General features: G+C 37.0%; 3 protein-coding genes across 10 annotated transcripts in view; 2 read left to right on the forward strand and 1 right to left on the reverse strand.

Annotated features, from left to right (window-relative positions):
* Neto (Neuropilin and tolloid-like) overlaps positions 1-26,642 on the reverse strand; it is an 803,231-nt gene that overhangs the window by 643,900 nt on the left and 132,689 nt on the right. The window lies entirely within an intron of this gene.
* LOC111507687 (carboxylic ester hydrolase) overlaps positions 1-26,642 on the forward strand; it is a 130,569-nt gene that overhangs the window by 30,507 nt on the left and 73,420 nt on the right. The window lies entirely within an intron of this gene.
* The window catches only part of LOC111507680 (carboxylic ester hydrolase), a 51,276-nt gene continuing 30,424 nt past the window's right edge, over positions 5,791-26,642 (forward strand). The window contains exons 1-4 of one of the 2 annotated variants that reach the window (XM_074171248.1): positions 5,791-5,996; positions 6,056-6,190; positions 9,767-9,919; positions 13,512-13,656. In XM_074171248.1, coding sequence (XP_074027349.1) covers positions 5,907-5,996; positions 6,056-6,190; positions 9,767-9,919; positions 13,512-13,656 — 523 coding nt within the window. In that variant the 5' untranslated portion in view covers positions 5,791-5,906. The remainder of the gene's footprint in view (positions 5,997-6,055; positions 6,191-9,766; positions 9,920-13,511; positions 13,657-26,642) is intronic. The other variant, XM_023163026.2, reaches the window with a different exon arrangement.

Consider the following 26,642-nt stretch of genomic DNA (forward strand, 5'->3'; position numbering starts at 1 on the left):
TTACTTTGGTAGGATTAAAATAATGATGCAAATAATGTACATACACAAAATTAATATAATTCATTCACACAATGAAAGAATATTTATGCTTGCTGGTTAGATTTTTTCAATATTGTCAACAGTATATGTCCATCGCACATTAAGTACTGAGCGTCTGTCCGACGAGAGAGGCGGAGCCTGCCTTCGACTAACGTATGCGTGAAAGAAAGGAAAGCCAGAAACGACTGACGCTTAACGCGTTAGGTAACGAAACAGTTTACTCTTCCAAAAGATATCAGCAAATGTCTCCTAGGAAGTGCCGAAAGCAATCGAAAGACATACATTCATTCCAAGGTTGAACAAATTATAACAGATACATTCTGATGAAACTGTTATTGAGCTTATATTTTGACACATACATACTAATGAAACAGTAACAGAGATAATATGTTTCAGAAATTCATCAATAATAATGTTTCGTAAACGTTGTTTGTAGATTCGATGTTCACCGAAAGAACATGATGAGATTTCTCAAACACTTCTTTTTTCATTTCCATCAGAATGATGGATTTGATGAAATTGTTCGATTACACTATAATTCCAACTAATTTCTCAGAAATGACTGACGGTTTTGCCTCAATCTGTATCTTTCAGTGGAGTACAGAAATTATACCAAGCAGATGAGGCAAAATGATGGTGAAATCACTTGAATGAAAACACTTTTTTTGAAAGCTTTTATTTAACTTGATTTGTATGTATGTTAACAAATCTTGCAACTTTAATTTGACCCACTTCCCGGTATCCGATTGACCTGAAATTTTGCATGCTGGTTCAGAACCGATGACAATGCATGTCAATTATGAACGTTACCTGATGCTGCTGCCAGGATCGGCTCCGTACGAGAGATCTTCTCAGCGGTAAATAGCAGGGACACGAAATTTTGTATACGCATTCTTCTATGATAGGCAGTTGGTAGGCCTACCATGAAATAGATGCCACATCCAGGGTTGGCTTCAATAAAACAATATATTTCTAGAAAAACAATTAAATCAAGCTTTTACTTTTGAATACCTACTTCCCGACCCTAAAAAGAAGACAATAAATGGTGTAGTAGGTTGTAGGAACCTATATTTATTTGCATTGTGAAAAAATTTTATTATCTACCACCCTCTAAGTAGCCAGAGTAAGAGAATCCATCACGCAATGTGAGCAACAAGCACAAGAGGCATACCATGACTTGTGTAATTTGGTGAGATGGGCGTCATTAGCATTGGTTCCTTAAGTTTTTCTGTTGAAGGACTCTCCATTTTATAGATGGACTTTCGTATTGATCGATAACTATCGATTGAAACTCAAAAATATAAAATAAAATAATGATAAAAAACTTTTAAAACAAGCTTTTATTCAAGTGCCCTGAAAAGATCAGAATAAAATTTGAAATCACATTAACCACATTCATTTATGACTTTACAGAATTGAAATTTTAATAAAAGCTTGTCACGATGCCTAGAAGAAATCTCCACATATTCAGTCAGATGAAATTTGAATTAAGAAACATTCTGACAGATCAACTAGGTACTGCAATAAATTTCATACCCGATAAATCCTATGTGTGCAAAAGTTATTCAAGGTTGAAGTTCCACATTTTAGGCATTCATGGCACTTTTATTTGATTACAAACATTATGAATTGCTTACAAGTCGCTAATTACAAAATTTTAATCACAAATTGAAATTATCGCGACAAGCTTTTATTATAATTTCAATTCTGTGAAGTCGTAGATGAATGTGTGTTTCAAACGTTTTTTATCATTATTTTATTCTAATTTCCACTATTTGTTTCATTTTTATGACCGGTTTCGGGTTCTACCCCATTTTCAAGTATAAATCTAACATGTGAAATCTGAAAACTATTTCAGTTTTTAGGTAAGTTGAAGGCGAGGTAGTGAAATAAACTATCATTTCCCCATTCAGGGACCAAAAATCAACATAGAACTGACTTTGGCTTTACAGTTGTAAATTTGCTGTAACTAGTGTTTCCATGGCTTCCAACAAATTCATTTTCTTTCCTTTATCACATATGTGTAGGATTTTGAGGTTATCTATACTCATCTTGTTTTATAGAATCACAACCTTAAAACCCTAAAAACGATTCCCATTCTGCATTTTTAATGATATGTGAACAGGTGAACGGGTTTTTCCAAAAATTCACTGCGGGTTTGGCAATGGTTCGTAATTGTCAACTTTCAGATATGGGTGATAAACAGATCCGGACTCGTTTACAGAAATCTTCATTAGTGTAGATCTGGCAGATTGATGTATGCGAAAAGTTATTCTCATTTCCAACATATTGAGGAAATTGGAAAATATTTTCTTCGATCTCCATGTATTAACAGCGACTCAAATATGTTGATGGGGTTGAAGTATAAAAAACTCTCGCTAACTGCTTTTCCGAAGTGTCGAGAGAAAAACCTAATTCATCGGTATCTTGTACAGCGACCCTAAATCAATCAGAAAACAGATTAATAAGAAACGGAAATTTGAACACGATAAAGTTAACCTAAAATATTTTATTTAATATCTGGAACAGACCAGATATTCATTTATTTATTTATACACTGTTTTACAGGTTACACCCGACTATAGGACAGGAATATTAGTCAAATTACAATACAATACCATTACAATAAGTTATAAGATAAAAACAATACATATAGACTTAGCTGAAGTGAAAAGACCTAATCTCAGAGATGGAGCAGTGAAAAATGTCGAGCTGACAATTTGCAGAATCACATTTGATACACTTGTATACAGGTATACACTTGTATACAAGTGTATACACTTGTATACACTTGTATACAGGATTAACCACTCTAGAGATTGGTCTAGGTACATTGAAATTCAGTTTTTGCAGAATATGTGGCTCAATAATTAAATTATTAATCAGTTTCAAAAGAAGAATTGTGGAGTGACAGTCACGACGGCAACTCAAGCTATTCATAACATGTCTAGCTAAAAATGCATCATGGGAAAATCCAATTGGTGGATAGATATTGTCTGATCTATAGGAGAGAAGTTTTAGGAAATGACGTACTGATTCAACTTTCTCTGTTTACAACTGATGAGATGGAATCCAGATTCTAATTTTGATCTGACGATGTAGGTGGATCCGCGAAATCTCTAGAAATTCGTGCAATAGATCCATACATTCTGTTTAGAGCAGACAGCATGGCTCCAATGTGTGGTACGGAGGAAAGTTTTGTGTCGAAGGTAACACCTAGATCGGTGAATGTGAGAGGCCATTGAAGTGGAATATCGTCATTACATTACATTTACTCACATTTAAAAGAAGATTATTACGAAAACACCATTGCCTCAACACGTTTCAGATGTAGAGAGAGTTGAAGACAGTCCTCGATCTCACAATATAATTTCAGGAATTTCAGGTCATCCGCGTATTATCAAACAGTTGATGTCAATGACCTCGACTATGTCGTTTATGAAGGCGTTGAAGAGAAGTGGATCTGGGTTGCTTCCATGTGGAACACCTGAGGTAGCTGCAGCTGCTGTCAAAAAATAATTTTTAGGATATTGGTAACTGCCCGGAATTTTTCATATTCCATTCTTTTTGAGACAAATGAAAAATGCTCATCAACAAAATAATAATTTCGAATGAACATATCACCGAAAGAGTCGAAATAAAGCAAAAGAATATGATTGCTGTAAAATATCCATATGAAATATCGGAGCTTTTCTGCCTTCATAGTGATCAGAAGGGTGCTACGCGATAATTCTATTCGCAATGACTAAGGAAGTTTATTACAATAATAAAAAAAATACAGTGACCCCTCTGTTTGCCAATTCCTCACTTCAATTGCTAGATTACTACTATCAAAATACATTCGCTAAAATGTGCTAATATGTGACGTCACCTAAGAGCTTACACCACTCATCTCAATGAGGTAACTTGTACATTTTATTATAGGTTCTTTATTCAAATTACTTAGTCTAAACTTAGCTGCTTTTCGGGTGCTCCTTTTTCGTAAGCTGCCAGGGAATGAACACTGATCCGGCAGTATCGGTGGATACGGATGTAGTAGGAATCTGTTAATATTCCCAGTGGTAAACATTAGTAAAGGTAACGCTCAGGAAACTTCTTCAAGAGACTGATCTGGCAATCGATTTCAATTTCCCAAATTCATGCTGATGCAAATACGCCTTTCTTAGGAATATTCTAACACCCTGAAGAAAAATATTCTCATGACAACATCGTAATCAAAACGTAAGAAGAATAAGGACAAAATTCATTATGAGTTCCATAGCTGAGTTGAACAAGGTTGTTTGGAAATAGTGTACTAACCTCCTAATAATCGAGGGTATTTCCAACACAAAACAGACAAAGATCATCCTCTGAGAATTGAGAGAAAATACTGACTATTTGCCCTTTTTTTTAAAATTCTGCTTTTGCAGCGGTGGTTTCCAATACTGTCCCAAAATACTCCAAACTTCACAATATCAAAAAGGAACCACAGTTGGCTGAAAATTCGAAAATTCCTTCTAGGTAGTTAACGAGCGAAATAATTCAACCAGGCAATCAGTTCATTCAGCAATTCACAATCGAAAAATATCTTTTCGCCAAAAATTTCCGTCCTTATCCTTATGTCCTTGGGTGTGAGAAATAAAGGAACACAACCTACCGACCTAGTCGGTGTCATAAGCGGGTTAGAAAGATTTTAAATATACATAAATTCGCATGTGGAAATGAATAAACTAACCGATTAATTAAAGTATAAATAAATCGTTTAATTTATAACAAAGCAAAATTGTATCGTAACAAGGGTCAATTTTGAAGGCGGCCAGTTTTTGGAATTTTTTCCTGACTTTTCGCTGTCGCGAGTGGCTAGCTTTCTCAAAGGTTTATACATTCTGAGTTTATTCTGATGACTGGATATTACGGCTGCGTAGATCGTATTCATGTTGACTCAGGTAGTTTGGTGTGCCAATACCTGTACCTGTATCAGACTAAATAGACCCACTATCAGCAGCAGGGATGAATCACATATCATGCCCTCGTTGGAAGGTATACAGCGGAATCACCAGAAGATCCATGGAAACAAGGCTGAAAGAGCATGAAATAAACTGCACACTTAAAGGAGGAACCATAGCATTCTGTTTGAAAGCACGAAACTTATTGCCTCCAACCAGGGATATCGTAGCTGGATGGTACGGAAGATAATAGAGATCCACAAGCATACGGATAATTTCAACAGAAAAGTAAAGCTCTGAACCTCAACCAAATATGGAATCTCATTTCAAAAAATTCAGAAATAGCAAGAATCATGATGACAGGTGAAAAAGGGTCGACGAAAGTTATTTACAATTTACCTAATCCAGATTCAGGTATTAGCACTCCAAACTAGCTGAGTCAACATAAATGCGCTATACGCAGCCGTAATATCAAGTCATCGGAGATGAATTCAGGAAGTATAAACCTCCTAAGAAGCTAGCCACTGGAGCCAGTGGAATATCAGAAAAAAATTCAAAACATTATTGGCTTTCAAATCAGAAAGATAGTGACACTGAAAACCTTGGCTTCGTAAGCCTCAACCATTTAGACCTATTTTCAGGATATTGCCTTTCTGAATATATGAAACTTTTGTGAATCGTGCTAGTGTGCAGTGTTATGTATCCTAATTTTTCGAAACGAATTTGAAAAATAGTACAAAGCTGACCATTCTCAAACATGCAAGTTCCACTACCGTAATGCCGGCCCTGCAAATGTTTCTACGAATGAACGTATTCGTGTTCTTCAAAAACATTTCAGGTGATCAACCTTGTGCTTATATTCAACACTAGTAATTGAAAACGGGTAAAAGGCAACTCAACAAAAATGAACATAGAATTGACGTGTTCATCAACGAGTAAACAATGATTTTGATAAGTGTCATTCAATTCTTCATTCCGGTGGCTCTCGTTACGGAAACCCATAGTATTTCCTTCCTTGCCAAACATAAATACGTGAGTTTTTTTAATTGGCAATTTGACTTAATGAATGAGAATACTTTTCAATATTGCAGAACTCAACGTTACAAGTGCTCACAAGAAATGGGATAGTTCAAGGAAAACAAGTGTACTCAGATGATGGATCTTCCTACATTGGGTATTACGGTATACCGTATGCTGCTCCTCCATTGAAATCTTTGAGATTTAGGGTGAGTACAACAGTTAGTTCATTGTAGAGACAGAATTATTTTCTGATAGTGACTTGATGATTCATCTATATGATCGAAATAATCATTTTGTCATACAACTGTCATTATTCTGAGTTGGCAAATTTTTTTCTATAGATTATATTAGATATGCATTTCCTTACAGTGAACTACTATAGTACTAATCAAGCCCTTTCATTTGACACCCATATTGAGCTGGTTGTGAAATAATATGTAATCCATCATTTTGTAGCTGCGGTCATCTTGAATTTTATTCTCTTCCAAAGTGTACTACTATTATTCTACTAGTCAAGCCTTGTCTTTTAATACCCATGTTGAGGTAGTTATGAAAAAATATGCAATCCGCCATTTTGCAGCTGCGGCCATCTATTAATTTATCAGTCAAGCCCTGTTATTCGATACCTATAATTGATGGCTGCGCCCATCTTGGATTCACAATTATACAGAATTTATTGAATTGTATTGTCATCAAAACTGAATGTTTGTACCACATATCAGATCGATCTGTCAACAGGAAAAGAGTCACAGAGGGCAAGCTAGGTTAGGTCGTTAGGTTAGGTCCAAAGTGAGTTGGTCTATTCGACCCTCCACCGCAACCATCAAAGGTTTATTGTGGCTCACACCTATTCACACTCGGCCAAATAAACCCAGCTTCTTAACGAAGCCGTTTAGTTGGTAGGGTAAGTGATCCTTCAGGTCAGATGGTGGGAGTTCGGCTCTGCCAAACTCTAATAACCTGATTCGGTCCCCAGCGGGGCAAGCACAAAGTACATGTTCTGCTGTTTCATCATTTCTCGAACAGAGGCGACACACACTGTCTTCCGACAGTCCAAGTCTCTGCAAATGATGATTCAAGTGACAGTGGTCTGTAGGAAGGCCTGTTAAACATCGTGGTGAATCCCTACTGTAGTCCAACAACTGTTTGGTATCAAGCTTGAAAGGGTGAATAAACGCCTTGGAGTGAGCCAATCCTGGAAGATTCTACCAGAAGTCCATTTATCTTCTTGCAATCCAGGTGTTCAGTATTTGTTTGGCAAAACCTGAAGCGATGCCAATGACAGGTTCTGGTCCGATGAAGCTGCTTGCAACACCCTCTTTTGCAAGAGAGTCGGCAGCTTCATTATCTTCCAAGCCAGTGTGACCAGGAATCCAGACCAGAGACAATCTGTCAAGTCTTCCTATCAAGAAGAGTCGTTTTTGGCAATTTGCTACCAATTCAGATGTTGCTCGGTAGGAGCCCAGAGCTACCAACGCCGCTTGACTGTACGAGAATATTCTTATTGACTCGTGTGTGAGGTTAGATTTATTCAATATCTACGCACACAATTCAATAGCGTAAATTTCCGCTTGAAATACAGTCGCATAAGTTCTAGGCAGATAGACATCTCTGTGAACCAACAAGTATCTGCTCTCAATATTTCCTTCTCACGAAGGATCCAGTCCTCTCTACTCGAGAATAGTACTTTATAAGGCACTTTGTAGTTGACAGTTGGAGGCTAAAGTTAGGATAATGTGACTGCCAGTGTCAACCAACAGTCTGTTGCACTCTGCACTGAATTGATTTGTGCAATTGGCAAATGTGCACAAGTCTGTATGCAGTCCATCTAGCCTCTCTCTCCAGAAAAATGTGGGGAGGAGGCAGATCTAGAAGGATCTCCATGGCTGCTGACGGTGTGGTACTGATGGCACCACTGATAGCCAGACAAACATGTCTCTGTAAGCCTGAGAGCTTCGCTTGAACCGTTTTCTGTAAAGCCTTCGGCCACCAGTGCACCATAAGTGATCATTGGTCTGATAATCAACACATGAATCCAATGAATTTGTTTGGGACCTGAACCCTAAGTTCTCCAAATCCTTCGACATGTCCATAGAGACAGTCTGTTTCTATGACATGACATGTATTAATGATCGATTTTATTCTGTGTTTATGTATTATGGACAAAATACGTGACGTGATCCTAATCTCTCATCATGTTTATGAGGAATTATTCTTGTTTTTTGTTCAATATTTTCTTCATCACAATTGAAACATGGTATACAATGAAGAGAATCCATAAGTTGAAATATCAGAGTTTTATCTTTTGTTTTGGTGAAGATAGATCCAATAGTTGAGACTGCTTTGTTTGCAATTTCTATATTTTCTTCAGTAAAAATGAATTTTTCAATATGAATGCCTTGAACAGACTTTGACTATTGGGGATTTGATATAAATGATAGTAATCGAAAATGTATGTATATGTGATTGAAATTTGAAGAAGAAAGGTTACTCTATTGAGCAGAATAAAACATTCGATGTTTATGATTTTTCCTAATTTCAAGATATTTCCTATAGAAATGTCAATATAAAGTTGATTATTTGCAATACCTACTTCCGTCAGTGGGTTTCACTATGCTTGGGTGCGTGATGTTGTTTCGTAAATGAAATTTTAAATTTCTTGTGAATCAGAATCACAAGTACTCAAATATCTATTGAGTTCATTTGGGTTCCCATCGAATTGTGGAACGCAAATTAAATATTCGGGTTTGAAAACATTTGTCATTTCTAAAGAATATTACTGAAGTTTTCTAAAGAGTTCAAAATATTCAATCCTGAATTTTGGTTATGAGATGTAGGTATTATTACTATTGATTGAAATTGATTGCGCATTGAAATTAGTTCGATTTGAAAAGGGGTTTGCAAAAAACTCGATTAGTTTTTGGATTTGGGTTGGAAATATAATTGTCTGAGTCAGTTGAAGACAATGATTGAAAAATATTCTCAAGCGATATAAAATCAGAGTACTCTCAATAAAAGCAAGATTTTGGCCATCGCCTCCTAACCACTATGAGGAGTCTGCCCTGGTTCAGCGATTTTGTCTTCATCAAATGTTTTTTCTTTGCAGAAGGGGGCGATGAGGTTCTTCTTTTCAAAAACATCTTCGGTACGGAGTTTCCTGCAGGACTTCGATTGACTGGGTTTCCTGAAGTTCTAGAAGCCGCTCTTCTTCTAACGCCAACTTGTTCTGTTAACAGGTTCGATTGCCAAATAATCGTTGAAACGGAAATCACCAGTACGATACGCGCAATTTTGACAATTCTACTGCCGACTGCACCAATTAACTATCGATGGCACTAAACTTGCTTTTCAAATATTCTTTCATTGTTACAAAAACTGAAAATCAAAAAAAAAATGCAACTATACAAAATTAAAAAATTGTTCGTATTGTTACTTTGAGAAATGAGGTCTGACTGACTCTGGATGCGAAGCTTTGAAGATGTGTACTCCTGTGAGAACTGTCTGAATAATACCCTGAATCTGATGATACCCCTGAGTTGATGTTTTGAGTGTCGAGACGCTTGTAAAATAGTTTTATTAATTCAATCGAGTCAACGAAAAATGTTCAAAACCAAAATTTCATTACACTTACGGCCACAGTAACTGAAACAAGTCATTTCAGGTACTGCGACCGTGGTTGCAATACAATAAGACATTTGTTCATGAAATGACAAACTTGCATTCCAACCTAAAGAAAACACTATTTCACATTCAATTATTCATATATATTTCGTCAATTTCAGAATCCCCATCCGGTAAAGAGATGGAGAGGAGTTTTAGATGCGACCAACTTCCAATCCGGATGCATTGAAACACAAATCAGATTGAAAGGAAATATTTTGAATGTTCTTGGGTCAGAAGATTGTTTATATATCAACGTTTTCACACCAGTTAAAGTGAGTTTGGTTGTCTTTCACGATAACATTATTATTAACCTGAAAAACGTTTATTCGAAGCCAAGTTCATTTACGTGTTTTTGCTTTTATATATCATATGTCTAATGTATGGATCAATCAACCAATCAGTCAATATACTTTATAGTCCAAGAAAAGATATTCTTATTGACAAAACTTTCTATAATCTGAAGTCGGTACATGATTGAATTTGACAAATAGTATTCTATATATTACAGGTCGACAAACACAAAAAGTGAGCATCATCGTAAAACTATTTTTATTCACATTGCTTATTATAATCTGAAATGAATATGTGTGTAATTGAATTTGTAAACACTACATAAAATAAGTTGACAAAGGCAAAAAATTCATCGCAATACAAGAAAGTTAGCATCATCGTAAAACTCATGTAGGTGTAATTCGATTAGATTAGAGAAAAATATGTCACCTTATTCATTGGCAGACCCAGTTCCTCACTGCAAAGCAAGACAAAGCTAGTTTCCTTTTGAGACTTTGTATGTGTGAATGGAATTTTAGGTTACTATCGATTTCAATGCCGAAAAATTTGGTACAGAGTTTGTTTTCAATGGTTGTAGTGTCAAATATAAGTCGTTCATGAATGTATTCGAAAGTTAGAAGGCTAGTTTTTTTGCATTGAAGCAGAGATGATTTGAGTCGCACCAGTGTTATACGTTCTTCAAGTCATCTTCCATTTTTAATTTTAGTAACTCAATATTAGACTGCCTTTTAAATCACTGTGAATGTACTTTGAACTCTAAAAAAACGTCTAGATATTTTTGTCACCATCAAATTATATATGGTTTTCCAACAGAGACTTCCAAACTTTAACAATTGATAACGGGCATATCGTTGGAGCTATATCTGTCATATTAGTTGCAATTTATTCTGTCTCTTGTACCAAATCATAATGGATGGATACACCGTTCATCAACACGTGCAAATAATTAAATTGTTCCTTCAAAATGGGTGTTCGGTTTAGGCCAGGTACCACGTGCTTCGTCCATTTTACGGTCACCATAATCGTCTTCGCAATGAGATGGATAAATTTGAGTCCACTGGTTCAAGATCTGCTGAAAACATCGCCGCTAGCTATGCGAGTGTGCAGACCACAACTAGGTGATTTTTGCTTTGTGACTTGGGCCTGCACCTGTACAAAATTCAAGTGACCCAGGTAAACGACCATAGAAAACGACGTGTGCTCATTGATAGGACTCTAGAGCACTTGGCAACTGACCCTAACTTTCATGGAATGATCATCTTCAGCAATGAGGCCCATTTCTGGATGGAAAGGTACACGAAAAAACAAAATTTTCGGAAAAGTCACTGTTTGGTGGGGAATTCGGACTGACGGCGTCATCGATCCATATTTCTTCAAGAACGACATTGACCAAGCCATCACTGTCAACGGCGAGCCCTAGAGGTCGATGATTACCAAATTTTCTTGACCTGAATTGGAGGATCTGGACACCAACACCATGTGTTTTCAACAGGACGAAGTTGCGTGCCACACTTTTCATGCCACATAGCATATTATGCACGAGCGATATGGAGGCATGGTCATCTCACGTGGAGGTGATGAGAACTGGCCACCTAGATCGTGCGATTTGACTCCGTTACACTTTTTCGTGTGGGGTTATCTTGAGTCGCAACAAACCACAGCTGGCCTCAAAGTCAACATAATTCCTGCCATCGATCGAATTCAGACGGTTTATGCATCATAGTCATTAAAAATTGGACATTTAGAATGCGCCCCATTCAGACAAGCCGTGGCGTACATTTGAACGATGTTTGATTCTACACATAATGGCGTCAATAAGTCTTTCAAACGAATAAAAAACTTCATTTATATCTCACACACACTTTGTTTTATTCAAATTAAAATATAAGAAGCATTTAACGGAAGACAGCACATTTTTTCAAAGATAGGAAAACATAAAATCCCATTGCCTGCTAAGTGAACCACTAATTAAGTTGATTATAAATAAATAGCTATAATTTTGCTGTGAGTATGAGTAAATCTATAATTTTGAACTTTGTATGTTGATAGTGTCAACACATGTATAGTCTATCCATTCCCGATTGGAACGACAATAAAAATAAGAGTACAGTCATAAACATTTCTTGCCTGTGGCCCCTAGTCACCCAGGTAGTTAGTAAACGTGCTATCAAATGTAGTTGAGGAATAAAGGCTCGGCTAGCTGGACTGGCTGAATACAAATGTTTTGTCTGTTTCACAATATTACTTTATCAGTGCCGTGTGTTCGTGGGGTTAGGTGAGTGGTTTTACAAACCAATTTTTGAAAACTTTTTCTAGAGATCAATTACCCTAACACAAAACTGATATTTTTGGACTCGACGCGCAAAAATGATTATCCTAATGAATTTTTCGGTAATTAACTAGTGTAACCACTACCTGCAAATTAATTTGTCAACAATAGATTAAAAAGCATGCAATAGGATTTTATGTTTTTTTATCTTTGAAAAAATATGCTGTCTTTCGTTGAATGCTTCTTATCTTTCAATTTGAATAAAACAAAGTGTGTGTGAGATATAAATGAAGTTTTTTATTCGTTTGAAAGACTTATTGACGCCATTATGTGTAGAATCAAACATGGTTCAAATGTACGCCACGGCTTGCAAATTAATTTGTCCGCTTTTTAATCTATTGTTGACAAATTGATTTGCAGGTAGTGGTTCCACTACTTGATTACCGAAAAATCAATTAGGATAATCATCATTTAACAAACAAATTCCACATCGGACCAAAAAACTTTAGGTATATAAACAGCTAACCCTTGTCTTTAGATTCAGTATCAATTTGCTTCTCCTGAAGATGCTAACCTTGTTAGCGAAACGCGCGTCGAGTGCAAAAATATCAGTTTGGTGTTAGGGCAATTGATCTCTAGAAAAAGTTTTCAACTTTCACACCAAAGGTTCCAATCTCATCGTTTAAATCGATTTTTGTGAAAATCTTAGTGTTTTTGGGTACTTTCATCAATATGGCTTTCTGGAGACCTTTTGAAACAAATGATAACATTACGTGGGAGGAATCTGTGTCAATCGACAGGGATCCGGAATTTGAAAATAAGGACTTCCATGTTCAAGTTCAGCGAGTAGTTTTAAATATTCATGAATGCTTGAAGAAGGAAAACTGTCACACTTCACAGAAAACAAAGGAATAAAAAATTCGCAAACGTTGATGGTGCTACAAAAGATGTGATTCGGCGAACAATTTATGGTATATACCAAAAAAAATGAAGTACCAACTTTGGAAATGATTTGCAACATAACGCTAATTCAAAAACAATAATTGGGTAGCATTTTGTATTAATTAATGAATCAATGATAGCATCATAAAATATCTATTATATGTATTCAATATAGAAAAACAGTTTCTTTATCAGATAACATGAATGCATTCGGGATGTGCGATACGAAAAAGTAAAAAGAATCGAATCGGGAAAAATTGGTATTCATATGTAATCACTCAATTTTTCAAACTCTTTCAATTTAAAAAACACCAGTAGCCTAACCTCAATTTCAATGTACTCATATTCTGTGATTCTTGCAGAAGCCCAGTCAGGACAGCTATCCAACCATATTCTACATATATGGCGGGGCATTCGTCGAAGGACAATCCCATATATACAATCCTGATTTTCTAATTCAACAGGATCTCATCGTCGTCACTTTCGACTTTCGAAGTGGTCTTTTTGGTAAGTTACGTCAAAATTATATTGAATCGAAAGTACTGAAACTACTATAATTTCCCATTTTTTGAGTTGGGAAAAATGTGAAAGACTATTGTTTGCCAAGTGTTTGACTCTATTCAGAAAAGTGGATTCAAACTTTCTTGAAAATCTGGTATTGTAAATCATGCCCTAATGAAAATTACGCCGGCCGCCACTGGTAGCCATACACCAATTGTGACATAGCTAAGAGGGCGCGAATGTACGATGTTCGCAGCCGCTCTATATGAAGCGAGAATAATGCTACCGGTGAATTTTCTACCGCTTTCGATTACGATATATAAACGCTAGCCACGAGCATATCGACACAGTCAAGTGAAAGTTACAGTGCGGTATACGAACGGATCTAGTAAGGCGATAGACATTCGAATAAAAGTTGAAGTATTTGTTGTATTCAAAGTGAAATATGATTATTGTTCAGTGTAGTTAATTATTGGTCAACCCATGGGAAAAAACGTAATATTTGGAGTCGGAAGTGGAATAATTGACAGATAAACTTTCTGTTTCTTGGTGAAAACAGGTAGTGTCGTTTATGACGAGATGGAAGAGCTTAAAAAAACTTTGAAGATCGTGTAAAACTGTAAAAACAGGAAAACCTTCATTTATTTGAAGATTCAAAAACTACTCAAGTGAGTAAAGAGGAAGTATGGAAATTTTTTCAGGAAGAATCTCAAAAAGTATTTCAGGAAACAAAGAAAAATAATCTGTTTTTCCGGTAATCAAAGAAATGATTAGAAAAAGCAGTCAATGAGAAACTTGAAGGGTAAGAAAAGAAATTTGAAGAGGAGCTTGAAGAAGTCGGAAGAAAATTTGAAAATAAGCCTGAAGGAGTCAAGAAAAAGTTTGAAGAGGTTTTCCGAGAACTTCAGAAGGAATCACCGGAGCCAAAAAGGATAACTATGGAAAATTGCTTCCGATGGCGAATCTTCATGGTCAATTTATCGCCGACAATTAGAGGCTGCTGCGGAAAATAACGGGCGGAAAAATGGGAAGAAAGCAACAGCTCTTATAATGGCACTACGAGGAAAGGCCTCCGAAATTCTGCAAAATATTCCAGTGAATAGGCAGAAGAATTATGAAGCAGTCGTATCAGCGCTGGAGGTCAGGTATGGTAATGAGCACCTTCAACAAGTCTACCAAGCTCAACTGAAGACAAGAACTCAAGCTCCATCCGAGAGTCTGAAGGAGTTTGGGACTGAAGTCGAAAGATAGGTGAGACTCGCTTACTCAGAAGCACTTGATAAGCTGCAGCAGTCATTGGAATTCCTCTTTTAATGGTGGCATACAGGAGCTCCCAGCATGACGCGACCGGTTACACACCATCCATGTTGTTAACTGATAGGGAACTGAAGCTTCCGATATATGTATTGTGTGGCAGTCCTTATGATGAATCTCAAAACAGGGACCTTACTTGATAGCCAGAAAGATGAATGAATCCGTGTACATAATCCAATTGTCACCCAGAAGCAAGCCTAAAATTGTTCACATAGAGAGACTGTGTCCTTACATAGGAATGTTGTTTGGAGCGAACAACCTCAGGGACGGAATTAATATTGTGAATCATGCCCTGAAGAAAATAACGCCGGTCGACACTGGTAGCCTTAAACCAATTGTGATGTAGCTAAGAGCACGCGAATGTACGATGTTTGCAGCCGTTCTAGATGTAGCGAGAATAATGCTACCGACTTCGATGGAATTCCGGCGAATCTTCTACCGCCTTCGATTACGATATATAAACGCTAGCCACGAGCATATCGACACAGTCAAGTGGAAGTTACAGTGCGGTATGCGAAGCGATCTAGTAAAGCGATATACATTCAAATATTTATTTAAAGTGAAATGAAGTTATGTTTGATTATTGTTCAGTGTAGTCAATTATTGGTCAACTCGAGGGAAGGCTGGCAAAATTTGCCTAGTTATTGTGTATTTTTTGAAAACAGATCCAAATCAATTATCGTCTTTTTGAATCCATAACTGCAAAAAAGCTAATAATTTGGTATTACAAAGGTATTAACATTCAGTCACTAGAAAAATAATTGCATATCGGCGACGATAGTCTCGAATTTCATCTTGATTAAAAACTCAATCATCACTTTTCAACAGTTTGTCATCATAATGAGTTGTTGAATTAGATTCAAAAATACTGATGGTTTTATTAAACTTCATGGAAAATAATTTTCGTATGCCACTCTATGTTTTGAAGAATCTGTATGAATTTAATATTTTGCCAATAACTACATACCAAAAATGAAGAACCTATCTGTTTTTTTTCTAATTTTTTTGTTATTTTCATTTTGTTTTTGATAGTTATGGACTACCCTGTAACTGTAATGAAAATTAACGGCAGTTATCTGCATACGTTATGTCCGGAAATGTATCAGGACATTTTTTGATGTAGTTACAATTCAATCATTCCGTTTTTGAAATATGTTATGAAAAGTAGTGGGCACAATCAACTTCAACACCCCGTGTGTCGGAAACCAGTGATATGATTGATTTGGGTCCATGACACTTCCGATCAGAAGGTCTATTATCACAATATACCAGATGAAATCCAAAAACGGGTATATTAAAAGCAGGTAATTGTTGGTTCGCAGATGGATCAAACACACCTTTCGGTTCTGTTGCAGGTGTTTTTAGTCGCAGACGCAGGACAGAAATATCTACCTGCCTAGGAACTCATGCGACTGTATTTCAAGCGGAAATTTACGCTATTGAATTGTGTGCGAAGAGATTCGATTAATCCAACCTCACACACAAGTCAATGAAATATTCTGGACTTCTGGCAGAATCTTCCAGGATTGGCTCACTCTCAGATATTTAAAACACTCAACAGATTGTATCTGGTCTGGATTCCTGACCATACTGGCATGGAAGGCAATAAAGCTGCTGACTCACTTACGAAAGAGGGTGCTGCAAGCAGCTTCATCAGATCAGAACCTGTCATTGGCATCGCTTTAGGCTTTGCCAAACAAACATTGAATACCTGGATGGCAAGAAGATTTATGGACTTTTGGTAGAATCTTCCAGGATTTGTTCACTCCAAGGCGTTTATTCAACCTTCGAAGCTAGATAACAAACAGTTGTTGGACTACAGTAGGGATGAACTACGATGTCTAACAGGCCTTCTTATAGGTTCACTGTCATTTGAATCATCATATGCAGAGACTCGGACTGTCGGAAGATAGTGTGTGTCGCCTCTGTTTGGAAAATGAGTAGATAATATACTTTGTGCCTGCCCCGCTGGGGACCGAATCATGTTTTTAGAGTTCAGCAGAGCCGTACTCTTACCATCTGACCTGAAAGACCACTCACCATACACACTAATCAGCTTCGTTAAGAAGCTGGGTTTGTTTGGTCCAGTGTGAATAGGTGTGAGCCACAATAATCCCTTGCGAGTTGCGGTGGGGGGTCGAATAGACCCTTATTGTTCATTCTGTGTCATATTTTCAATGCTTGTTCAGAATGTTCATTATTTCTACACATTGAAATTAGCCTTGAAAATATAATTATATAAACACGAGGAATATAATGATTCGTTATGAAAATTACCGTCCGAACAATTTGTCAACAGCTTTTCGTGATAAACGTTTTAGGATGGATTTCATATTTTTTTTTAACAAATGAATATGAAATCAATTGATGATGCATGTTTCCCTTGAACGGTAAATCACAAAAACTGCTTTATTTGATTTTGATAATTATATTGAAAATTTTTTGCCAAAAAAATTATCCTATCAAATTTGTCTATTTCTAGTCATGTGTGTCGAAATAACCAATGAAACCATCATTACACTGAAAATTTTTTGCCAAAAAAATTATCCTATCAAATTTGTCTAATAGTCATGTGTGTCGAAATAACCAATGAAACCATCATTACACTGATAACTACCCATGGATAGTTTTCACGGGTAGTTATCACTTATGTCATGACATTGCTAAGCAACCAACACAATAAAGTTGTTTGACATTTCAGTAATTCAATTTATTTCGAAAATGTCACTTCCTCGCTTTGGTGTTCAAAATGATGCGGCAATTGACAAAATCATTGACGAAAATACACCAAAAAATACTGTCAATAGATTGATCAGGAACATCATAACCAAATAATCAATAGTATGCGTGGAAACACCTATGCAGTAACCGAGGCAAATACAGCAAGATCAATGGAATATCATTATACGAATTGTTCTTTTAATAACTGTGTGTTCAATAAATAATTTTGTTCGAATTGCAAAAAATTTTCTCACCGAATATCCCTCGAACGTTGATAAATAACTCATAATTTTATCGCCTTCGCCTTCGCCTTCGGCGTCGGGATGTTACCAAATAACGTGCTTTCGAAACTGTGATAAAATTATTTCGTTAGTTATCAATGTCCTTGGGATATTATAGCTGATAATTATATGATAATTGATGGCCGGTCGGTAGCCGGGCGATTCGACGTGGGTGCTTTGTTCACTCAGTCACTCGGCCGATGTGTGAGTCGATGGTTGACGCCTTAGGCTGAACGCTCGATTTTCACTTGCTATCGTCCAACCCGTGTTGAAAATCACACGTTGAAAGGTAAGACGTCGCTAGTCCTTAGCTCGGACAAGTTTCGACTTCTGATGGTTGTCGTTCGTAGTGGTGCGATAGCTGGTTATCGGAAAAACATATTTTTTTAACAACAAATATTCTTCGTTTACTTGAGGAAGTCTCGTTTTGCGGTGTTTTTCTACATTTGAGTTACGCCTTAGACAGTATTTCATCGCAAAAAAATCTTCTGGTACGCTATCACAAGAACAGTTCTCGAACATTCGATATTATATTTGAGAGGCAGAAATCAAAAGTTGATATTGAGATAACTGGAAGGAGTTTTTTTCTATTGAGTAGGTGATACAAATAGTGCATCACAAGGTATTGTGAAGGATTCGTCACTATTCATATAAATAACTTGTCAGAAAAAATCGAGCATATCTATTGTGAGTGAAGCTGATAATTCAATTGATGGGCAAGTTACGTTGGATACATCTTCACGATATAATATAACCAGTGTATCTTCCTATTTTAATCAAAACGAGCTGTTTTTGAATGCCACCAAAACTGACTCTCTGATATTCAGGACAAATATCACCAGAACAAAATTTTCATCGAATACAAAAAGGGCGGGCATACACAGGCTGATTCACGGTGGATGGCACATTAGACGTTTCTGGTGAATCAGACAACGGATCACTTTGAAAATTTAATGGAGGTCATATTCGGACATTCTCTAGCCAACCGACAATGCGGTGTTGCCGCTTCTATCAGAAAGCAGTAGCAACTTTGATTTTTCAAATGGAACACTCTGTATATAATATTATTTTTGGAATCTCCAACAATTGCCCGACAACTTTTCTTGATATTTTCCCATACCTATCTGTTACCGTTTTCGAAATAAAAATTAATTTCAATTTTTTTCTTCGAAAATCATGACTTCTAAAAATGCCGATATCTTTTAGTTAAGAAGTACTATGATATCGAAATTTGGTTTGGAGTTAGGTGATACTTGGACACTTCCCACACGTCAGCCTAATATCCGTTACTTCAATACAGGGTGGTGAAAAAATACAGTTTTTTCGTTTGCTTGAAAAAGTTGCTGAAATTTGATTATTTTAAATAGAACACCCTGTATATTATTGAAAATTCGGAAAGCTGCTGAAATTTGCTTTCTTTCTATGTATATCATACCTATACCTAACTAGTCAAGTGTCGGACTTATGAACATTTATTTGTGAAAATGTCCCTTCAGAATGGTATTTCCATTCGGTATTTGGTAAGCAGGCCATGATTACTATTTGACAGTAGCGTTGTAACATTCTCCTAATAATATCGACATCTTCGTCACTTCAGAAGTTGCAAATACCTTCAAAACGATAGAACAAAACTATTCAAACGAAGTTCTTATGAATTTGTTTATTATTTTTGGACAGTGTGACAAAATTATCAGCAGAACATGTAGAAAGTTCAAGGAAATGTATCCGAATCTACCGCCAATGAACCTCAAGAACTTTATACGAATTCAGAACAATTTCAATGCATTTGGATCAACTTTAAAAGCACCAAGAAACTTGCCTCGACCCGTAACTTTCGAAGACAACCAGATTAATGTCTCAGCATATTTTCACGCATTTCCCGAGTCATCGATAAGAAGTGCTGAAGAAGATTTGGGTATAAAATATTCATCGGTTCAAAGAATCTTGCGAAGACATAAAATGCATGATTATAAATTCACCAAAATTCAAGCAATGAAGCCTCAAGATCCTCAACAGAGAGTAGAATTTTGTGAAATGTTGTTGACACGCATTCAAGAAGATCCACTTTTTTTAAATAAAATTATTTGGACTGATGAATCGAAATTATCGAGAGAAGGGATTTTCAATAGAAAAAATCGTCATTATTGGTCCAGTGAAAATTCTCACGTCACAAAAGAAGCCGGATTTCAAGAAAAATTCAGTTTCAATGTCTTCTGCATGTTGATGGACAACAAATTGAGGTACGTGATATACGAGGAGTCATTAACATCCAGAAGCTACCTGAATATTTTGGAGAATACTGTAGACAGTTTCGTGGATAATCTGCCACTCGAAGATTATCGAAACTGTTGGTACCAACAAGACGGAGCTCCTGCACATTGCACAAGAGAAGTGAGCGCAGAACTGGATAGACTATTTGACGATCGGTGGATGAGGCGCTTGGGACCATGGAATTGGCCAGCGAGATCACCCGATCTTAATCCATTAGATTTTTATTTGTGGGGAATGTTTAAAGAAGAAGTTCACAAAATACCCGTGCGTTCGAGAGATGAATTGTTAGAAAGGATTGCCCAAACATTTGAAGATTTGGATCCCAATGAAATCAGATCTGCCACCACGAAAGCAGTCAACACCCGCAAGTGCTTGGAAGTGAACGGCCAGCAATTCGAACATATTTTGAAATATTCCACATGATTGTTTTACTTTTTTATAATTATTCATATCAATATTTCCAATTTCAAGTTTCTTGGTGCTTTTTTAAAGTTTATCCAAACATATTGAAATTGTTCTGAATTCGTATAAATTTCTTGAGGTTCATTGGCGGTAGATTCGGATACATTTCATTGAACTTTCTACATGTTCTGCTGATAATTTTGTCACACTGTCCAAAAATAATAAACAAATTCATAAGAACTTCGTTTGAATAGTTTTGTTCCATCGTTTTGAAGGTATTTGCAACTTCTGAAGTGACAAAAATGTCGATATTATTAGGAGAATGTCACAACGCTACTGTCAAATAGTAATCATGGCCTGCTTACCAAATACCGAATAGAAATACCATTCTGAAGGGACATTTTCACAAATAAATGTTCATAAGTCCGAAACTTGACTAGTTAGGTATAGGTATGATATACATAGAAAGAGAGCAAATTTCAGCAGCTTTTCGAATTTTTAATAATATACAGGGTGTTCCATTTGAAATAATCAAATTTCAGCAACTTTTTCAAGCAAACGAAAAAACTGTATTTTTTTACCACCCTGTATTGAAGTAACGCAGATTAGGCTGACGTGTGGGAAGTGTCCAAGTATCACCTAACTCCAAACCAAATTTCGATATCATAGTACTTCTTAACTAAAAGATATCGGCATTTTTAGAAGTCATGATTTTCGAAGAAAAAAATTGAAATTAATTTTTATTTCGAAAACGGTAACAGATAGGTATAGGGAAATATCAAGAAAAGTTGTCGGGCAATTGTTGGAGATTCCAAAAATAATATTATATACAGAGTGTTCCATTTGAAAAATCAAAGTTGCTACTGCTTTCTAATAGAAGCGGCAACACCGCATTGTCGAAAATATTTTAGTTGGCTAGAGAATGTCCGAATATGCCCTCCATTGAATTTTCAAAGTGATCCGTTGTCTGGTTCACCAGAAACGTCTAATGTGCCATCCACCGTGAATCAGCCTGTATACTGTTGTTCCAAGAATATAGAAACAACGAAATAACTTTTCCGTACATATTCATATTTGCTATGACCAAATTTTTTAAAACAGATTTGAAGAGAGTGGAAAATTTCACATCCGGATCATGACCTTGACATTGACCCTGAAGACCACTGAGAAGTAATGTAATATGACCTTGATATTGTAATAGACGTAATGGTCAGGGTCAAATCTCAACACAATGTTGGGAAGCCATTAAAAAATTGTTTACCTTTATTTTATGTTATTTTTCGACATGGATTCTTCAAAAGTTGTTCTGCTGTTTGCATACTTTTGGGAAACCTGGCATACTTGAAGATAAACTTGTATAGAACACTTTACCAAAGAGTTCAAAAGTAAATGTTATGCAATTAGAGTTTCGAGAAAGCATTTAAATATAAATGATTTCGAAATAATCTATCATGGAATGTTTTCTGAAATGTTTTTCTGAAAATGCGTCAAAAACGCATTTTCAGAAAACTTCAATGACTCATGTTGTGATATTTTCAAAAATAACAAAATACTCACAAATACTTGAAGGACCGCACTTCACCACCATGTCATTTCATAATCATTTATTCATACTGGTTAGAGAAGGATCTTCCTTGAATAATTTCAAAAAAACATATATTTGGTTTACTTCGTGATATCGAACCTCTTTTATTAAAAATTCTTTTGGATACATTCATTCGATTTTTTCAAATGTATATCTATTTTCATGTGTATTTAACATGTTCATGTGCAAATGTATTCATGTATATTTAGATAAATGTGAGAATTTGTGGGAATGGATTCATGTATGTATGTCTGTGGCTCTATCACGCCCAAACGACTGAACGGATTTAGATGAAACTTCACCTAAATACAGCTTATACGTCATAATAACATATAGACTATAACTCACAAAGGTTTTGTGTAATTTATGTCATAATATAACGATAAGTATCATGTTAGTCGGAAAAAAAGTTGCTCCCTTTGAACTATCTTGGCCTGCGCTGCCTATACCGTTTGAGTTTACACGCAAATATGTACCGTAAGATTGTTTATCTGGATAGTTCTGAATAAAAGTCCACAATGGTATATTATCTACCACTTATGTGGTACCCACTATATGCAAAATACTGAGCCATAAATAAAATTGAATTGGATACTTTTTTCACAATGTACATGTTAGTAAATCTGTCGAATTCTTATGAAAATTGATACAATTGTCGTTTTGAGTATTTAATAGTCTTCACACTAAGTGGTTTGGATGAATCGCTCAAAAGTTATCATGATAAGATTAACAGTAAACCAATACGCGTCGCGTCTATTGTAAGACGACGAAAGACGATGCGCGGGGATAGAGGCGCGGTCTAAGCAATGAAGCGCCATCGCCGAGAACGAGACTCGAACGCGGGCAGATACGTCAGGGCAGACTTCGTTGATGGTTGTATTAGTTTTGCGAATTCCTTCATAGGTAACATAATTCGATTTTTGAAGCTATTCATTACTTAGTGCATTTGGCATATTTTTTCCAGTTACTGTATTTTTTCAAGTAGAAATATGAATTACAAGATGTTGGTCCCTATTATATTAACGCACAGCCGAAGCTACTGAAGAAAGGAAATCAGTAATTTCTAGCCCAAAGGGAAAAAATAGGGCTTCAAAGAATTTATTGAATTTTGTCTACATCGGTTCACTTGAGAATGGTTCAATAAACCGAAACCGGTCGCAACAAATATAAATCTCAGTATAAATTAGACAAAAGTTATTTTCTCTATCCTATATTCAATATAAATTTTCAAATAATTAACAGGTCATCAATTGAACAAACTCTGGTGTGCTTTTTTGGTCTTGGCTCACCTTGGCTCTTTCTTTGGCATGATTGGACTTTGGTTTCGATGTCATAACCATATACCCATGATTCGTCAACAGTTATGACCCTTTCAAGCGAATCTCGATTGGCGTTGAAGTCATTCGTCATAACAATTTTCTTCACTTTCGCAACATTTTCATCGGTTGTTAATGAATTGGGGCGTCCAGAGCGAGTGTCGTCATTCACATCTTCTCTACCTTCTTTGGAAAGCTTGTACCATGTTGATGCAAATTATTTGATCCATTTCTTTCGGTAACATGAAATTGCCAAACACACAAAATACTTCTAACTTTCATGCCTCTAATCAACAAACTGAATATGCCAAATAGCTCGAACTGTTGAGATAGGTTAGGTTAGGTCTGAAGTTAGTGGGTCAATTCAAACCACCACCGCAACTCGCAAGTGTTTATTGTGGCTCGCACCTAATCACACTCGGCTAAATAAACCCAGCTTCTTAACGAAGCCGATTAGTTTGTATGGTGAGTGGTCTTTCAGGTCAGATGGTAAGAGTACGGACCTGCCAAACTCTAATAACCTGATTCGATCCCCAGCGGGGCAGGCACAAAGTATATGCACTGCTATTTCATCATTTCCCAAACAGAGGCGACACACACTGCCTTCCGACAATCCAAGTCTCTGCATATGATGATTCAAATGACAGTGACCTGTAAGAAGGCCTGTTAGACATCGTAGTTCATCCCAACTGTAGTCCAACAACTGTTTGGTATCAAGCTTGGAAGGGTGGATAAACGCCTTGCAGTGAGTCAAGCCTGGAAGATTCTGCGAAAAGTCCATAAGTCTTCTTGCCATCCAGATGTTCAATTTTTGTTTGGCAAAACCCAAAGCGATGCCAATGACAGGTTCTCGTCCGATGAAGCTGCTTGCAGTACCGCAGTAATCAGCTTCATTACCTTCCAGGCCAATATAGCCAGAAATCCAGAACAGAGACAATCTGTTAAGTTTTCCTATAGGGGAGAGTCGTTTTTGGCAATTTTCTACCAATGAAGACGTTGCTCGGTAGGAGCCAGGGGCTTCCAACGCCGCTTGACTGTACGAGAATATTTTTATTGACTTGTGTGTGAGGTTGGATTTATCCAATCTCTCCGCACATAATTTAATAGCGTAAATTTCCGCTTGAAATGCAGTCGCATAAGTTCCTAGGCAGATAGATATCTCTGTCCTGGGTATGCGACTGAAAACACCTGCACCAGAATCGAAAGGTGTTTTCGATCCATTTGTGAACCAACAACTATCTGCTTTTAATATTTCCTTCCCCCGGATGATCCAGTCCTCTCTACTCGGGAATTATACTTCATAAGGCAGTTCGTAGTTGACAGTTGGAGGCATAAAGTCAGAGGTCATTTCCAGAATGCTGTGACTTCCAGTGTCAACCAACAGTTTGTTGCACTCTGCATTGAATTTATTTGTGCAATTGGCAATGTGCACAAGTCTGTATGCAGTCCATCTAGCTTCTCTCTCTAGAAAAATGTGGAGAGGAGGTAGATCTAGAAGGATCTCCATGGCCGCTCACGGTGTGGTACTGATGGCACCACTGATAGCAATACATGCCTGTCTCTGTAAGCCAGAGAGCTTCGCTTGGGCCGTTTTCTGTAAAGCCTTGGGCCACCAAACAACTGAACCATAAGTGATCATTGGTCTGACAATCATCACATAAATCCAATGGATTTGTTCAAGACCTAAACCCCAAGTTTTACCACAAATCTTTCGACATGTCCATAGAGACAGTCTGGCTTTATGTAAAACTTTTTCCAAGTGAGCGTTACAGGTGAGTCTTTTATCAAACAATATCAAGATATTTTACCTCCGTTTCAAATGGAATGACCTCACCGCTGAGGGAAATTGGCTTTATATCGTCCAATTTTCTTCTCTTGGTGAAGGGAATTAACACAGTTTTGCTGGGGTTGACAGACATTTGCTCCTTCAAGCACCAACTGTGAACAACTCTCAACGTGCTTTGGAGAATATTACAAGCTACCCTTCCCGACCTAGACCTTGCCAGGATGACAAGGTCATCTGCATAAGCTTGCAGATCAACATTTCTTCCCTCAAGGGCATCAAGCAGATCATCCCCCAGGAGCGACCACAGAAGGGGAGATAGTACCCCACCTTTAGGGTAGCCCCTGGTCGTCGTAGTTGCGGTTCTGTTTAGTAGCATGGCATAGGTCCAGTCATTTATGGTCGATTCTATACCCTTGTTAGCCAGAGACAATTGTGTAGATTCAGGTAGTGCATTGTCAAACTCTCCTTCAATATCAAGAAATACAGCAACCACGATATCCTTGTCGTCAAAGGATTGGGAGATTTTCTCAACGAAGTTGTTTAATGCTAAATCTGTCGATTTGCCGGTTTGATGAGCATACTAGTGGTTATTCAAGGGGGATGCATATAAAGCTACCCTCCTGATATGTCCGTCCAGCATCCTCTCAAGTCTTTTCAGCGGGGAAGATGTAAGGCTGATTGGTCGTACCGATTTAGGGTGTGGGTCTCTCCGACCACCGTTGCTGCCAACCAACTGGGTGTTATGTAGTTCCACGCCAGACTAGCTCTATACAATTTTATGAGAATAGGTAAAATTATTTCCAGTCCATTTCTTGACTTGGTAGCCCATTCAACTGCCGGTGCTGGGATAACCTTCTTTGCGACGTCCCAATCATTCTGTTTTGGGCGTTTAGCGCCCTCGAAGAGGTCTGTTTTTATCAAGAGTCAGACGTCCAGGAAAGTGGTTTTCTATCAAAAGCTCTAACGTTTCTTTACTAGAGGTCGTAAATGTTCCATCGGGTCGTTTAAGCGACCCAATTTCACCAGTCGGCTCTCTAGAGAGAATCTTGTGATTTTTTGTGCTGCGAGGTAAATCAGAGATACTCTCTCAGAACTTCCTCCAAGACTCCCGTTTTGCCTTTCCAATTTCCTTGTTGTATAACGTTAGAGTAGTTTTATTAAGCTCCCAGTTACCTGACTCTTTAGCTCAATTGAATAGTCGTGGAACTTCTTCAATTGTTAAGATATGTTCGAGACTAGTGTACCAACATCAAAGAATATAAACATCGCTAATCGAATGTACGCAGCCCGTAACATTTGAACATTCACCTTATTTT

This window comes from Leptinotarsa decemlineata, unplaced genomic scaffold (assembly GCF_025532065.1).
Source record: "Leptinotarsa decemlineata unplaced genomic scaffold, Ldec_3_MD MMD2_tig00000010_RagTag_RagTag, whole genome shotgun sequence".
NCBI lineage: Eukaryota > Metazoa > Arthropoda > Insecta > Coleoptera > Chrysomelidae > Leptinotarsa > Leptinotarsa decemlineata.